General features: G+C 39.1%; 1 protein-coding gene across 1 annotated transcript in view; it reads right to left on the minus strand.

Annotated features, from left to right (window-relative positions):
- The window catches only part of LOC140561838 (uncharacterized), a 58,568-nt gene extending 43,098 nt beyond the window's left edge, over positions 1–15,470 (minus strand). The window contains exons 1-4 of the mRNA XM_072687079.1: positions 15,186–15,470; positions 12,633–13,604; positions 8,806–9,558; positions 4,397–5,007 (exon numbers count right to left, since the gene is read on the minus strand). Of these exons, the coding sequence (XP_072543180.1) occupies positions 4,397–5,007; positions 8,806–9,558; positions 12,633–13,509 (2,241 nt within the window). The 5' untranslated portion in view covers positions 13,510–13,604; positions 15,186–15,470. The remainder of the gene's footprint in view (positions 1–4,396; positions 5,008–8,805; positions 9,559–12,632; positions 13,605–15,185) is intronic.
- Positions 15,471–16,375: the final 905 nt, after the last annotated feature.

Below are 16,375 nucleotides of genomic sequence, written 5' to 3' on the forward strand. Positions count from 1 at the left end.
AGAAGAGCTCTTTACCTTCTGCAGAGCAGCTCCTGCTTCTCTATAATAACACTGCGGACTGGGATCTTCTTCTTCTCTGCTTTATTGTCTTTACAAAACCAAACTTATAGAACTAGTGCCCCCACCTGGAAGGATACTCACAGTGGAATTATTTTTAAACCTACCCACTTTCGGACAAACCCCACCTCAACCTGCCATAATATGTGCAAGACAACGGTTAAATAAGTATTCATTACCTAACTAAGGCAAATTATTACATATTGTCATATTAGGCAATAAGGGAGTATACTGTTGACTTACCAAAAGACCTTTTATTCCCTGATTGTGTACTTAAGAGATACATATTGGTCTGTGCACCATGTTACATTAACTGCCTTATACTGCAGGTTATGCTCCTGTTAAATGATTACCTGGGATCCATCAACTCTAATTTAACAGGAAAAAAACATCCTTCTGACCATAACATTTCTTTCAGCACCACATTATTTGGTCATCCTAGCATCCTATGCTACCATAGTCTCTCCATGCCTCTTACCTTTCCTACATCCTGTAGCAGCCAGGCTTACTAATGTCCAGTTTATACACTGGATGATCTCATCTGTGGAAATCAATCCACTGCCTTACAAAGGTCTCTTTGGCCAAATGAAAAAACTTTGTAACAGGTACATTCTGTCCATATTTTAGACACACCATGGCGTTGGACATGTTCCATAAGAACCAGACGTATCCATAGTCAAAACTAAAGACTACAAAAAAAAACATAAATAAAAAAGCCATGTAGTCAAAGACAGCCATATTTACAATTTGTGTTGGACACATAAGTAAAAAAACATGTAGACAAATTTATAAGGAATAAGCTTTGTATTGGGAAAACTGATATCCTTATATAGTAGAATAGTCATCAAACTAATGAATTTTAAAACAATCATACTGGTCTTTTGTATTTGGAAACATGAATTGTATAAAAGCATGGACAATCTGTAGTAAGTACTATATGAATAATTACATTAAATACTTTATTTACACAACATATACCCTGTTAAACATGTTTTAGTGAGGTTTACAATTAGTAATTAAAGAAAACAAAGTGATAAATATTATCCTAACTATCCAAACATTTCTTCATTGAGATTAACGAATGTGGCACTATTTTAAGATGAAACACAAGAAAGCAAAAAGGACTTTGATTATGATTGGTTTCATTTGTAGGTACCCCACCTGGCTGTTGTGTATACAAAAGCTCTGTGAGCATCTACTCCATCTTAAATACTAAAAATAATCTGCCTCCCTCCCTATGATTGGCTAAGACTATAAGAGGACTCTGCTTATTGGTCAGCTCAGAATGTTGTTTATGTTACCCTTGCAATTTCTGTAGCTCAGTGTACACCTCTGAGCCAAAACCAGCTACTACACAGTGGTGACAGCTGCTCAACATACAGTCAATGGTGTAACAAGGTCGTCTGTAGCCGTCTTGAGTTTTCTACAACATGCACTTTGAAAGCCTGACCTGGCGTTCTGTAGTTGATAACATTACTCCATATATAGCAGTCAAAGTTTGCCTCATTTATAAGACATGTCTATATTTTTTTCAGTGAAATGTTTTATGTTTTATTTTCGCCGCCCAGATATGCTGATGTGGTAAGTAACAGAGGATGTCTTCTGAGCACAGAAGGTTTGGGAAACCATATTCTCATTTTCCATCTCTCCTAATTTTAAGTGTTGTGTATTCCTTTTCATGACAAAGTAGACACTAATAGCTGAAGTTTGAATAGTTCCTGTTTGAATAACAAAAACATTAAGTGTTCCAGTGCTTTGGAAAAAGGGGGGACTGTGGTTTATTACAATAAACATGATAGACAAGCATAATTCTAACCATTGAGACATGTCTGTGCTCTGTTTTGTATTTAGCACATCCCAAACTGTGTAAAATATTTAAATTGGCAGGGGGGCTCATCATCAGATCATGATTACAGCCGTCAGCTTCACCGAGCCACATAAAGAAGTTTGTCTGACAGTATATATTGGACTGTTTATTCGACTGACTGACCAACACAGAGTACTAGGGGAAAGCCCTAGAGGCTAAGTGCAAACCTGAGAAGGATGGTCAATGATAAACAAAAGTCAGGAATGTCTCTCAGGCATTGGGAACTTTGCCAAGGTCTGGAAGAAGACCCAAAAAGTTAGTTCAAGAATAACCCAAATACCACCAATGCACACCCTGCCATGTACTGTTAGCTGCTGGAACACCAGTGTCACTGTGTACAGTCAAGCAAGTTTTACATCAAGCAAGTTAAAACTGCAGTCCAGAAAGCAGTTGTTGCTCAACACATTTATTAAGTACTAATTATGTAAAGCTGCTTTGTGACGACAACAGTTGTAAAAAGCGCTATACAAATAAATTTGACTTGACTTGACTTGACTTTTAGGCTTGACTAACATTTGTATCTGAACCACATGGACCAAGAAAAATGTTCATTACACACCAAGAACAGTGTTTCAACTGTTAAGTATGGTATTGATAGCAACACGCTCTGGGGCTGTTTTGGTCAAGTGTATGGAATAATAAAGAGGACAACATTTGCCTAAAACCAGTTATATGGCCAAACCTTGGACACAAGTGAGTGTCCAAAGAGGACAATGAACCCTTTGTCTCAAACACAAGTATTTAGTGGTTAGATGGATATGTGTCTGGAAACTAACAAATGTAAGTGTCAAGAGTGGTAGAATATCCAGCAATAAATCTGTTAGATGTTTGCAAAAGCATATGGTAAAGGTGTAACTTGCTAACTTCAGACACCCCCCCCCCACACACACACACACACTCTTTTTTCTATTAAAGATGTATGCTGTATGCGGTATCACCCAGAAAAAGAACAGTACAAGGAATTCAAGGAAAAGGAGGATTCAAGGAAGTCTATGTGAAGCTCCAACCACAATGGTTCCTTTTTAAACAGTTAATGAACAAAAATTTTGAATTCTGATTTCTGTATGTTTTAGATAATTCAGTCTCATTGAATCTCAAATATTTACTTAATTTCACAATTAAATCTCTCAATAAAGTTATGGTTAATTAGGTGTAATGTGATAGGAAAATTACTAGTATTATGTTTGTGTTTATTAATTAGAGAATATGACTGTCTAGGCCTTGAAATAATTGTATGTGTATATTTTTAAGAATACAATAATGGACTGTTTTACTTTATTTATTTAGTTTATTTTTCATCCACAAGTTCTCAGATTTACAACTTTACTTATTCTGATGCATGTCTTTACTTACAGAAGATTTATTCCTTAAATCGTCTGAAAATGTATTCCTGGAAGAGTAACTTGTAAATTGGGTATAAGCGTGTTGAAGAGCTCTTTACCTGAAGCGGAGCAGCTCCGGGTTCTCCATAATAACACTGCGGACTGGGATCTTCTTCTACTGCGCTTTATTTTGGAGAAACACTTACAAAACTGGCCTGCAGGCGGACTCACATTAGACCTAACGTTTTTAGCCACACCTTATTACAATAAACCCCGCCTCTTCTGCTGCTCGTCTGTACGAACAGCAAGCTGATTAGATAGCTGCGAAGTCGTTCTCGTTACCATAGCAACCAGAATCCGTTGTGTTGGTCTAGAAAACATCTGGCTGAACGTCCTGCAGTCACGTCATTAATGCTGTTTAAGTAGTCATTTATTTACATAAGGTGCATCTTACTACTCGTCTAAAAAAAAAAAAAAGCAGTAGGAATAAAGGGAAGAGCCAGCCACTCATCCCACTTCTCCTGGATCCTCTGGACCTTCTCTAGTGGATTTGGGCCAGCCAGTTTGGAGCCCCCAGGAGGACACAGCAAAGATCACAAATCAAATGTAGACTTTTGAAAAGCAAGCAACACTGCTTAAAATTGCTTCCATTTATTACAAATAATAGACATGCAAGAACACTGTAAAATGTCAAATAAAAAAAAACTGATTCAATACATAAAATAAATAATACATAAAATACATTAAAAGTTAAATACATAAAAGTTTTACACTGTTTAGAACAAACATACAAAAAAAGTAAGTGAGTCTTTTGGAATTTCTGGATTGATCATTGATGCAATGTGTTTTGTTATCCAAGTCAGAATTACAGACAGTTGTAACACTCTAACTCTCCTTTCATGCCAGAGCAGATAAAATAATACACATAATGAACAGTCATTCTGATTCTGAGCAGTTATGAATCAAGGAGACACAGCAAAGAATCATTAGTTAACAAACAAAATTACAACAAAAGTTGATTTTAGTTATATTAGTAGTTACATTAAAAAAACAAAACAAGGAAAAGTAAAGTTCTGCAGCAAAAAATGGTTTGTTTTAAGACTCAGGTTTCTTCCTCCTCCTTAATGCATTTGTGCGTCTTAAAATTTGAATGTCTGAAGCTCCTCCCACACTGTGAGCAGTGATACGGTTTCTCTCCTGTGTGAATGCGCTGGTGTATCTGGAGACTACTGTGTTGAGTAAAACTTTTCCCACATTCTGAGCAGTGATACGGTTTGTTTCCAGTGTGAATGTGCTGGTGTGTTTGGAGATGACTGTGTTGATTAAAACTCTTCCCACACTCTGAGCAGTTATACGGTTTCTCTCCTTTGTGAATCCTCTGGTGTGTTAGCAGATTACTCTGCACAGTAAAACTCCTTCCACACTCTGAGCAGTTATACGGTTTCTCTCCAGTGTGAATCCTCTGGTGTGTTAGCAGATTACTCTGCACAGTAAAACTCCTTCCACACTCTGAGCAGTTATACGGTTTCTCTCCAGTGTGAATGCGCTGGTGTGTTTGGAGAGTACTCTGTCTATTAAATCTCTGTCCACACTCTGAGCAGTGATAAGGTTTTTCTCCAGTGTGAATGATCTGGTGTCTTTGGAGATAAGTCCGTTGAGTAAAACTCTTTCCACAGTCTGAGCAGAGAAACGGTTTCTCTCCAGTGTGAATGCGCTGGTGTGTTTTGAGAGTACTCTTTTGAGTAAAAGTCTTCCCGCAGTCTGAGCAATAGTGAGTTTTTTCTTTGCCTGCATTTTTTTGTGATTCTCTGCTAGTTGTGTTGGTGTGGAGACTAGTAGAGGATGTTTTATGAGTACTGGAGTTTTGGGACTCCATATTCTTATATTACATTTTTCTTATTTTAACAGTGACCCATATTCCTTTTAGTGGGGTTTCTTGATTTGTTTGCAAAAGTAAATTAAAGCTGGAGCAAAATTGACACCAAAGGCAAGGGATGGTTCTGAAAGAGATCATTTCTTTCTGAAAAGAGGAGAAAAAATAGTCAAGTGCTACAAACAGCAAGTGTTTTAAGAACAAGTGTTAGTAGTGAACTGGACAAATGTGGGAACAGCAGTATTGGCTGTTTTGCTACACAATATGAAGACAAAGAAAGAAAAGAATGTAACTGTCTGGGCAATATCACCACACACAGTTGCAAACTTATCATGGACATGAAGGTCATGGCAATATTGAGCTACAGCATAGATTTTTAATATAATTTTATTTTTCTGAAATTAACACTGTCAAAATTATACCTATACCCACTCTTATTATCAGTTCTGTGGTGCTGAAAGTTCTCAAATGTACTGACTTGCCAAAGCCAAGTCCTCTTAACAGTCTGTTAGTGATCATGATTGATTAGAGCTGGTAGTTTTTCCTGCATCTAATTAAAGAGTATGACCGACTCAGGGCAGATGGGAGACGGATGATCATAGATTTACACAAGTCAGGAATGTTTCTTGGAACCAGTGACACTGCCAGGGATTTTGGGCCCAATGAAAAGAAATTACACTGGGCCCCACAACTCTAACACCAAAATACTCAATTATTACATCCTTAAACCCCAACCAACAAACTGAAACTGTTAGGAAACAGTCTTGATTTATTTGTTTGCACCCCCAAAATGTACATACACCCAGCTCATTATAAAGTTTCACTAAGCCCTAGTGAAAGCTGCCAATATGTTGACAGTGACTTTAGAAGAAAATAGTGTTGTTGATACTGGAGAGCAAAACATCACCTCCAGACTCTACCAGATATTGGAATACGGTTTGCTAAGAAAACCAGGGCGTGTGACCTGATTTTTCTGTGCCAGTGTCCGCAGTATGTAAGGTTGGTTAGTGTTAAAACTATGCTATTATTTGTGGGGTTCTGTGAGCTGTGTCGTAAAACCAGCCAATAAAAGTCAAGCAATTTTTTTTTTTTTAAACATTAAACAATATCTGGGTATTTTTTGACAAACCTACTATTTGTACATCAAAGAACAACTTCACATACCTAAAAATGTATATTTCACTTTAATGGTTTGTGATTTAAAATGACCCAAATTCTCTTTTCACACATGGCACAGGTATGTTATTTGAATGGCAATGTAAATACTGGAGTATAGTTTCTCCCCACAAGTGCTCAGATTTACAACAATTTACAACCACTCTAACGCTGGCATGTTCATAACATACTTTAAAGCGACCTGTATTTCCATTTGGTTGAACTTCAATAGTGTCCATGAGCGTAACTGTTTCACTAAACACAGTGTAATCAGGGTGTGGAAGTGTGGAAGAGCTCTTTACCTTCAGCTGAGCAGCTCCTGCTCCTCTACAGTCACGCTGCGGACTGGGATCTTCTGCTTCTCTGCTTTATTGTCTTTAGAGAACCACAGTTACAGGACTAGTGCCCCCACCTGGAAGGATACTCACAGTGGAACTGTTATTTTTAAATCCACCCACTTTCGGACAAACCCCACCTCAACCTGCCATAATACGGACAAGACAGCGGTTACATTAGCATTTACTACTCAACTAAGGTAAATTATCACATCAGGTTAAATCATACTAAGGATCAGAAGACTATTTTCAATCTTACTTCAACAAAGGATTCAATAATTTCTTCTAATTGCATGTGCTGGTCCAGGGAATATACGGCTGACCTACCGAAATACATTTTATTCTCTGATTGGGTACTCAAGGGATAATTATTAGTCTTTGTGCACTAATTATGCTATATTGTATTCAGGTTAATACTGTAATAGTCTGGACAGCAAAAAGCCACATGAAAACAGATTTGACCTAAAATAGCAAAGGATTGGTGCCATGCCCAGGGTAAAGTCCTGCGTTGTGAAAAAGCTGTACTTGATGGCGAACACCAAAGAGACACTAAATAACAATATAAATCAAAATATTTTCTAAATGAAAACATCTGTTACAAAATGTACACACGGGTTGAACGAGTTTAATAACAAAGGTAGGTAAAATCCAGGAGTAATGCCAGAAGGATATATAGCAAAGCTGACTCAGGGTAATAGTAGACACAAAAGATATTGAAAAATTAAGTTTATAGAAATTTATGTCTTATGGATACTCTGAACATTTACAGCAGAATACACATCATGCCACACTGTAAAGCAGGAGCATTTACATTCAACATATTTACTTGACCTTTGGTTGAGAAGAGGCTTGACCAGAGTTTTTTTGGTTGTTTTGGGAATCGACTAAGAGGCCAGTGAATTTTCATCAAGTTTGTGTCTTCTGATGGGACAAGGGCCTAGCTGAAGCAAGAGTAGAAAGAGAGGCCAGCAATTCAATTCTAAAGCTGATGAGTAGTGTAGAATGGTAAATTTTAGGGGTGCATAGGAGGGCTGGCACACACTGAGGGGTGTCAGTAAAAACACAAGGATGCAGGATTTTAAGCCACAAGCTTTACTGAGAATCCTCTTCAATACAGCAAAGCCATGCACTAGATTACTAGGCTCTGAGAAACCCCTTTGATCTTGAATGGGTGATTGTGTGTTGGGGTGCCTATAACACAAAATGGATAAGAGAGTATCTGTGAATGTTAAAACCATCCCAAAATAATGCACAGACTGTACAGATGATATAGAGGCCATGGAAACTAGAAATAATTAAGAATAAGCAGAATATACCTCATTTAGCTCACTCAGCAAAAGTGCCTAACAACACAAACAAGCAGTACTTTTAGTTGAGGCAATTAGGCACGTATCAGCAGCTCTGAGAAAGGCTGACTGTATCAACAGTAAACAAGAGCTAATCGATTGTTAGGAATTATAAACTCACTTCACTCTCATGGACACAGACTGAGAGAAAAAAAGGGCAGCGAACACAGAAATCCACCATTCTGATATCTGCCCATTGCATTTTGCCTTTAGGAACTTCTTACAGTCTTTTTGCACTTCTAGGCAAGTGTATAACACCCCCTATTGGTCTTTTTAACAGAGATGACAAGGCCTCAAATTCTCACCACCAAGAGAAATCCTCAAGCCATTTCATTTCATTCAGAGTTTGGATATTAGGAAAGTCCATTTCTCTGTTGAACGAGTATTATTGGTTCTCCTTGCTGAAAAGAGATGTTTGAAGTGGCATTCCAATCTCAACACTCTTACAGGTCTCCAGTAAAGGTCAAGAATCTCATTTAAATGTGAAAGCCTGGGTCCTTCTATGTTCTCGGGAATACATAACACTGTTTCAGAGTCTTAAAACCCAATTTCTAAAAAATCAGCAGAAAGTTTATTCTGGTGAAATTCTAGTAGCTCTACAATCAGTCAACCAAACCAAACCGAAAAAAAACCCCAAAACCATAGGAATCTTACCATCTAATTTGTGGGCCCAGCTCCCCCCGCTTTAGCACTCAAATGAGCATGTTTCTCTTAATGCATTTTTAAATTACACATGAATGGTCCTGCTGAGTAAAACTCTTCCCACATTCTGAGCAGTGGTAAGATTTCTCTGCAGTGTGAATGCGCTGGTGTCGCCGAAGAGCAGTCTGGAAGGTGAAACTAGTGCCACACTCTAAGCAGTGATATGGTTTCTCTCCTGTATGAATGCGCTGGTGTATTTGAAGATTACCCTGTTGAGTAAAACTCTTTCCACAGTCTGAGCAGTTATATGGTTTCTCTCCAGTGTGAATGCGCTGGTGTTTTAGGAGATTACCCTGTTGAGTAAAACTCTTCCCACAGTCTGAGCAGTGATAAGGTTTCTCTCCAGTGTGAATGCGCTGGTGTGCTCGGAAATAACCCTGTTCATTAAAACTCTTCCCACACTGAGAACAGTGATACGGTTTCTCTCCAGTATGAATGCGCTGGTGTGCTTGGAAATTATTATGTTGGGTAAAACTCTTCCCACACTCTGAACAAAAATACGGTTTTTCTCCTGTGTGAATGCGCTGGTGTGCTAGGAGATTACCCTGTACAGTAAAACCCTTCCCACAGACTGAACAGTGATACGGCTTCTCTCCTATATAAATGCAATCATGTTTTTTTAGGCCACCACTCTCTCTGAAACTCCTCCCACACTCTGAACAGTGATACGGTTTTTCTCCTGTGTGAATGCGTTGGTGTACTTTGAGAGCACTCTGTACAGTGAAGCTCCTCCCACAGTCTGAACAGTGATAGGGTTTCTCTCCTGTGTGAATGCGTTGGTGTACTTTGAGAGATCTCTGTCGAGTGAAACTCTTTCCACACTCTGAACACTTGATAGAGCTCCCTTTGCTTGTAATTTGTTGACTATGTTCGATAGATGCAGTCAGGTGGCAAGCTGAAGAGGTTTCCTGAGTACTGGAGCTTATAGACTCCATATCTCTACAGGGGATAAATTCCACTTGGTGGCGTTTCTTGATTTGTTTAGGGAAGTAAATAAGAACTCTTTCGGGCAGTGGGTACTGAAACAAAGTTGTTCATTCCTGAAAGACAAAAAGAAAAAACAAATAGTTAGTTACAAAAACAAATCTCAGGTTCAAATCTCTAGTAGATGTGTCATTGGGCATGACACTTCACCAAGTGGTAATGCTCTGCTGGCGACATTGAGCTGCTTTCAGAATCCCTTAACTTAATCTTTGCCGTGAGCAATGTTGGCCAAAACCTCCAAAAGGGGGCAATATGTGACACATAGAACTTGGTCACTACATTAATTTAGAATAGACAGGACAATTCTCCAGAACTCTGTATTTGCCTTAGTAAGTCAATAGATTTTCAGCAAACCACACAATCCATTCTGAACCAAAACAACTAGACTAAAGACTAGTTGTCTAGATAAAGCATTTGCAAACATTTTGTCATGTTGACATACATAACATAACTGTGGAGAAAAATAAGTAACATGGGCATCACAAGTTAGAAAGAAAAGGAATACAACTACTCTACAAAATGGTTCCAAAAAAGCTCATTTCATTTACAATCTTAATGTTTCATTTAAGAGTACACTTCTAAATGTACTGTGATTAACTATGTATCAGACAAATAAACTCTATTAATATTAAATTAATAATAAACATTATTATACATGCATAGAAAATATATGTACCTTCACCAAGCCTTTTAACAAAAGTCTCACAATTCAGAGCTGACTCATCAATAAAAGGCAATACATCCCGAGGCATCACACCTGGAAAGCTCCAGTATCAGGTGTTCAGTTCATTGATAGAGGTCAGAGACACAAAACCATTAATGAGACAGGACAGAAGAAAGAACTTTACACCATTTTTAACAAAGGCCATCACCAACTGGTGAATTTAAAGAGGGACACGTTACTGCTTTAACAAAAACTACTGGCTTACCACTGAGTGATTATATGGTCATGCTTCTTGCAAATGAATTTTTTTTTTAGAAACAAGAACTCCAGAAGAATACTTTTTAAATGAACATGATTAAAGAGTGAGTCTTATAAAACAAGCCTTCACACCATGTTCAGATCTTGGTTTACCAACACAACTAGCCTTGAGTAGAACAAACTCCTTTACTCAGAATGCAGCTTTGCAGTTCTCTTTGATCATTTACCTGGTCAATCAGTTAGTACAGCACCAGACAGCCCGTTCCTAAATTCCTTGAGCAGAAGAATTCGCGTAAGCGGTTGTTTGGTGTGTGGTGAGCTCATTTCCTAACTTCTCCAGTTTATAGTTTGTAGTGTGTAAAAGTATAGAAAAGCGTTTCACCTTCAGCAGAGCAGCTCCTGCTCCTCTATAATCACCCTGCGGACGGTCATCTTCTTCTGCTCCGCTATTCTGTCTTTGGAGAATATCAGTTTCAGAACTAGCGCCGCCACCTGGACTGCATGTGCACGCACACTGGACATGTTATTTTTATTATTACCACCATTAAAACATCCTCCTCCTGAGCTACAACTGGCCACGAAGCTGTAAGAACCGTTTGTTAGCCAGCTGAGAAGTCGTTTACGTTACTGTTGCAACCAGCATCAGAGGATCCACGGCGGTTTAGCATCAGAAGATCTAACACCAGAGTTTAATACCAGTTCCGCTCATCGGGACACTTACACGCCTCTCTTCTCAGAAACACCATGTTCTTCTTGTTTTGACAAAATCTCTTCCTAAAAATATTCACTAATAGTTTTGCTTCTTATTCCACCAGTATTTCTGTATTTACTCATCACACAAAGCTGACTATTAGTTTCTTATTTGAATTCCATTTTACCTTAAATACTATATCACTCCATCAGTCTACAGCAGGGGTCTCCACCCATGAGACAGGAGGCCTTCTGACCAGCACATCTTAATGCTTGCCTTGCTCCCAGGACACTCGATACAACTATTTAACTCCTTCATGAGTTTGCTGAAAAATTCAGCTCAAAACCAGGATTTGCTGATAGCTGGTATTAGTATTTACCTTTATCCTTTTTTAGATGGTTTATGCAAGTTGACTGGTTACGCATATGTTTTTATTTGAGTTCAAGAAATTCTCTCAAGTACTATTAATAATATAATAATTAATAGTTATAATAACAAGACAAAACAGCCTTAGAATAAGTTACATGTATTTAATTAATTAAGAACCAAGAACACATTAAAGAGTAAAGAAGTACAACATCCTGAAAACTAAATCTGCAGAGCACTAGAACACTAACAGCAGAACATCTGTGACAAAAAGTTACTAAGAACAGGTAAAATACAAAAGTAATATGGGGTAACTATAAATAGATATACAAAAGATAAAGAGAGATATATATATAGATAGAGATATATATATATATTATAGAACCATTCCAAGCTTAACACATTTACCAGCCTTTTTGGCTATACATTTCATATATGTATGTAGCACATTATCTTATTAACTTAAAAAAAAAAAAACATTGTAATGTTTTAAGCATGACTTAATTCAATATCAAACACAATAGTTTGACACACTCTAGTTTTAAAAAGAATGGCAAATATAATACCACACAAACATGTCACAAGGTGTTACAAATGTGACATTTTCAATCTAAGATAATGGAAAAAACTTGCAAGTGATGTTTTCCCACACGACAACATCTCACCTTTTCGCATTACAGGATTAAGTATTGAAGGAGAATTGGGAGCTTGGGTTGTTGTCCCTACACAACGCTGTTTCAGGGCCTTAATGCCCAATTAATGCCAGAAAGTATTATTGTGAAATGCTACAATCAGTGAATTAAAAACTGATCAACAAAATAACACAAAACATCATCAAAATAATGTTTGCTTTTGTCTTAACACCCAGATTAGAATGTCAGTCAATGAACTGTTCCTGAAGGTCTGAATGGTCCTGCTGACTAAAGCTTTCCACATTCTGAGCACTAACATGATTTCTCTCCTGTGTGAATGCGTTGATGGCGCCGGAAAGCAGTCTGGAATGTGAAGCTCTTCTCACAGTCTGAGCAGTGATATGGTTTCTCTCCTGTGTGAATGCGCTGATGTCGCCGAAAAGCAGTCTGGAATGTAAAGCTTTTCCCACAGTCTGAGCAGTGATATGGTTTCTCTCCTGTGTGAATGCTCTGGTGTTTTCTGAGATTACCCCGCTGAGTAAAACTCTTCCCACAATCTGAACAGTGATACGGTTTCTCTCCTGTGTGGATGCGCTGGTGTTTTACAAGACTACACTGCACAGTAAAACTCCTCCCGCACTCTGAGCAGTGATATGGTTTCTCTCCTGTGTGAATACGCTGGTGTATTCGGAAATGGCCCTGTTGTGTAAAACTCTTTCCACAGTCTGAGCAGTGATACGGTTTCTCTCCAGTATGTATCCGCTGGTGTGTTTGAAAATTATTATGTTGAGTGAAACTCTTCCCACAATCTGAGCAATAAAATGGTTTTTCTCCTGTGTGAATGCGCTGGTGTGCTAGGAGATTACCCTGTACAGTAAAACCCTTCCCACAGTCTGAACAGTGATACGGCTTCTCTCCTATATAAATGCAATCATGTTTTTTCAGAGCACCACTCTCTCTGAAACTCCTCCCACACTCTAAGCAGTGATACGGTTTCTCTCCTGTGTGAATGCGTTGGTGTACTTTGAGAGCACTCTGTACAGTGAAGCTCCTCCCACAGTCTGAACAGTGATAGGGTTTTTCTCCTGTGTGAATGCGTTGGTGTATTTTGAGAGCTCTCTGTCGAGAAAAACTCTTTCCACACTCTGAACACTGGTTAGGGGTCCCTTTGCCTGTAGTTTTTTGCTTACGTCTAATAGACACATTCATGTGATAAGCAGAAGAAGTTTCCTGACTGCTGGAGTTCATAGACTCCATATCCCTTTTATATTTAACGTCCAACTGTAGAGAGAAATTCCACTTGTTGGTGTTTCTGAAGTGTTTGGGGACGTTAACAAGAACCAAGTTCCTTCCTGAAAGACAAAAAGGGGAAACAAATAGTAAATTGCAAAGATATAATTTTTTAACCTATCTGGTCCTTTTTAATATTGGTACAGGATTTCCTGATACTATGTTTGGACAACATCATGTCAACATTATCTAAGGTACAAATCTACTGGACACTTCAGGATGTGCCATGGGCATGACACTTCCCTCACAAACCTTTATTCAAGCAGCAAAATTAATTATAGCTTCTTCCCTTACTTTTATAGTGATGACATGACCAAACCACAGAAACTGGTACATTCCACAGAGAAACTGGCACAAAGGCCATCTTAAAGAGGCAGAGGATAGGAAATTCCCACTCCTGTGGACACCCCTTGGCTTACCTTGAACACAGCAGACTGACATGCAGAAGCAGAGCTAAGCAGGGGACTGCTTTATGGAAACAAGCAGTAGCACAAATAATGATCAGAAATGGCTAGTTTCAGGTTTTAGGAAGAAGCCTGAAGTAGACTGCTCTCAACTGGTTTGCCAGTTACAGGAATGAGAGACAAAATGGCTACATACATTTTTTGGTTGGGTGCAAGAACAATTTTGATACAAATCACAGTATTGTGTAACATCTGACTTAACACCAGGTGAGGAAAAACAAAAGACATTACACAAGGTTCATTTTCACAAGAGCCCTCCCCTAATCATGGGATGTCTGTCTGTCAACTTTCTCAGAAATAATGCTGTCCTACAGTTTAAGCAAAGTTTGAATCCTTATGTAATGGAAATATCTTGCCAAACGCTTCACAATTTAACTTGCCTCTAGCTACAAATGGGGCAGTGGTGGCTCAGCGGTTAGAGTGCCGGGCTGTCGATAACAGGGTTGTGGGTTCGATACCCAGGCTCGGCAAGCTGCCACTGTTGAGCAAGGCCCTTTACCCTCTTTACTCTCTGCTACCTGGGTGCTGGAGTTGGCTGCCCACTGCTCTGGGTGTGTGTGTACTCACTGCCCCTAGTTCACTTGTGTGTGTGTGTGTGTGTGTGTGTGTGTTCACTACCACAGATGGGTTAAATTCAGAGGACACATTTCGCTGTGCAGTGACAAATACGTGCACCTTTACCTTTAAATGTTTCGCAAGGAAAATAATAGACAACCCAACTAACATCCTCACCTTGAATGGCTTTTCTTACATCTCTTAGACATTGTCCACACAACTGCACACATAGTTAACGTGTCAGTGTATACTCAGTGTACTACTCAAGGTAATCAATGGCATCTAATATCTGATTAATAGATATTGCCTAAAAAGCAGGGAGCACAAGTTATTATTGGTCAAGCTGGCTGACCAGTATAGGGTATGTTTTGTTTTGTTAGGGTTTGCTGGATTAGAAGGTCTACAAGCATGATCAACCTGGCCAAAGTGAACAACCATTGACCAAGTTTTACCACGCTAGTCCACCGCCATGACCACCAGAACCAGCATGACAAGCAGGGCCATGTTGGGTGACCAGTATGACCAGTATGCCCAAAATCAAATCTAACAAACACTATGCTGGTCAACAGCTGCTTACCATACCACAGGATGTGTTTTCCCCTGGATGACCAGCTCTGTACCTACCTTGACTATCAGACACCAGCTACGAGCAAAAGCGGACGTCCAGCGGATGTTCAGGCAGGAGGGCTATCTTTAAAAAGTGAGCCATATGCAACAGGCCCATTTGCTCCTGATCTACGTTTATCAATAAAGCTGTCTTCTGCTAAGACAGGAGCTTGCCCATTTGCACATTTCGACCAGGTAGTAATTCCAGCACCAGACAAGCTGTTCTTAAACTGCCCTACGCTTTTCTTTATTTTCTCTTTATCTTCTGACCTGATTTACTACCGTCTTCGGATTGTTTGTGCTAATATGTAGAAGAGCTGTTTACCTTCAGCAGAGCGGCTCCAGCTCCTCTGTAATAACACTGCGGACTGGGAGCTTCCTCTGCGTCTTTCACTGTCTTTTGGAGAATCACAGAACTAGAACTAGCGCCCCCACATGGGCCGCAGGTGGACTGTTTATACCCACCCGCACTAAAACATCTCCTCCTCGCTACGATGAGCTATACTGTTAGAGCAGCCTGCTGATTGGTCGGCTGAAAAGTCGTTCACGTTACCATAGCAACCAGCACCAGAGGCTCTGCAGTCGTGGACAAAATCTGAGACTAACACCATATTTGTTAATCAGTGCTTGGGTTGTTTTTATGTGTTCTTGTTTGTCCACCCTTTTTGAGGACTGACCACAGGTTCTCAGTGGGACTGAGATCTGGAGTTTCCTGGTAATGAAAAATGTTCATTTTGTTCACCGAGCCACTTGCTGATTACTTGCCTTGTGACATGGTGCTCGGCCATGCTGGAAAAAAGCATTGTTCATCACCAAATTGCTCCTGGATCATTAAATCAGTAAAATTGTTAGCAGGCCTTTTGTGGCAGGGCTGAAATGCATTACATTTTGTGATAAAGTTAATTCCCATGGCAAGGAATGACTTTGCAATTCATTTTTTATTGTATAGCTTGATGTGGGCAGACTGTCAAAAAAGCATTTCACTGCAAGTTATACTGTGTATGACTATGTATGTGACAAATAAAATTTGATTTGATTTTGATTTTGATTTGATTTGTGAAAACAAAGATTTGTGTCAGTCTCAAAACCTTTGGCCACGACTGTACAGCAGTTAGGAATAGAAGAGGACACATTTATCCCAGATCAGCGCATCAGGACACTTCTACACTCTACTTCTTTCAGAAACATGTCTATTTCTGTTCAGTCTG

This window comes from Salminus brasiliensis, chromosome 9 (assembly GCF_030463535.1).
Source record: "Salminus brasiliensis chromosome 9, fSalBra1.hap2, whole genome shotgun sequence".
Lineage (NCBI taxonomy): Eukaryota > Metazoa > Chordata > Actinopteri > Characiformes > Bryconidae > Salminus > Salminus brasiliensis.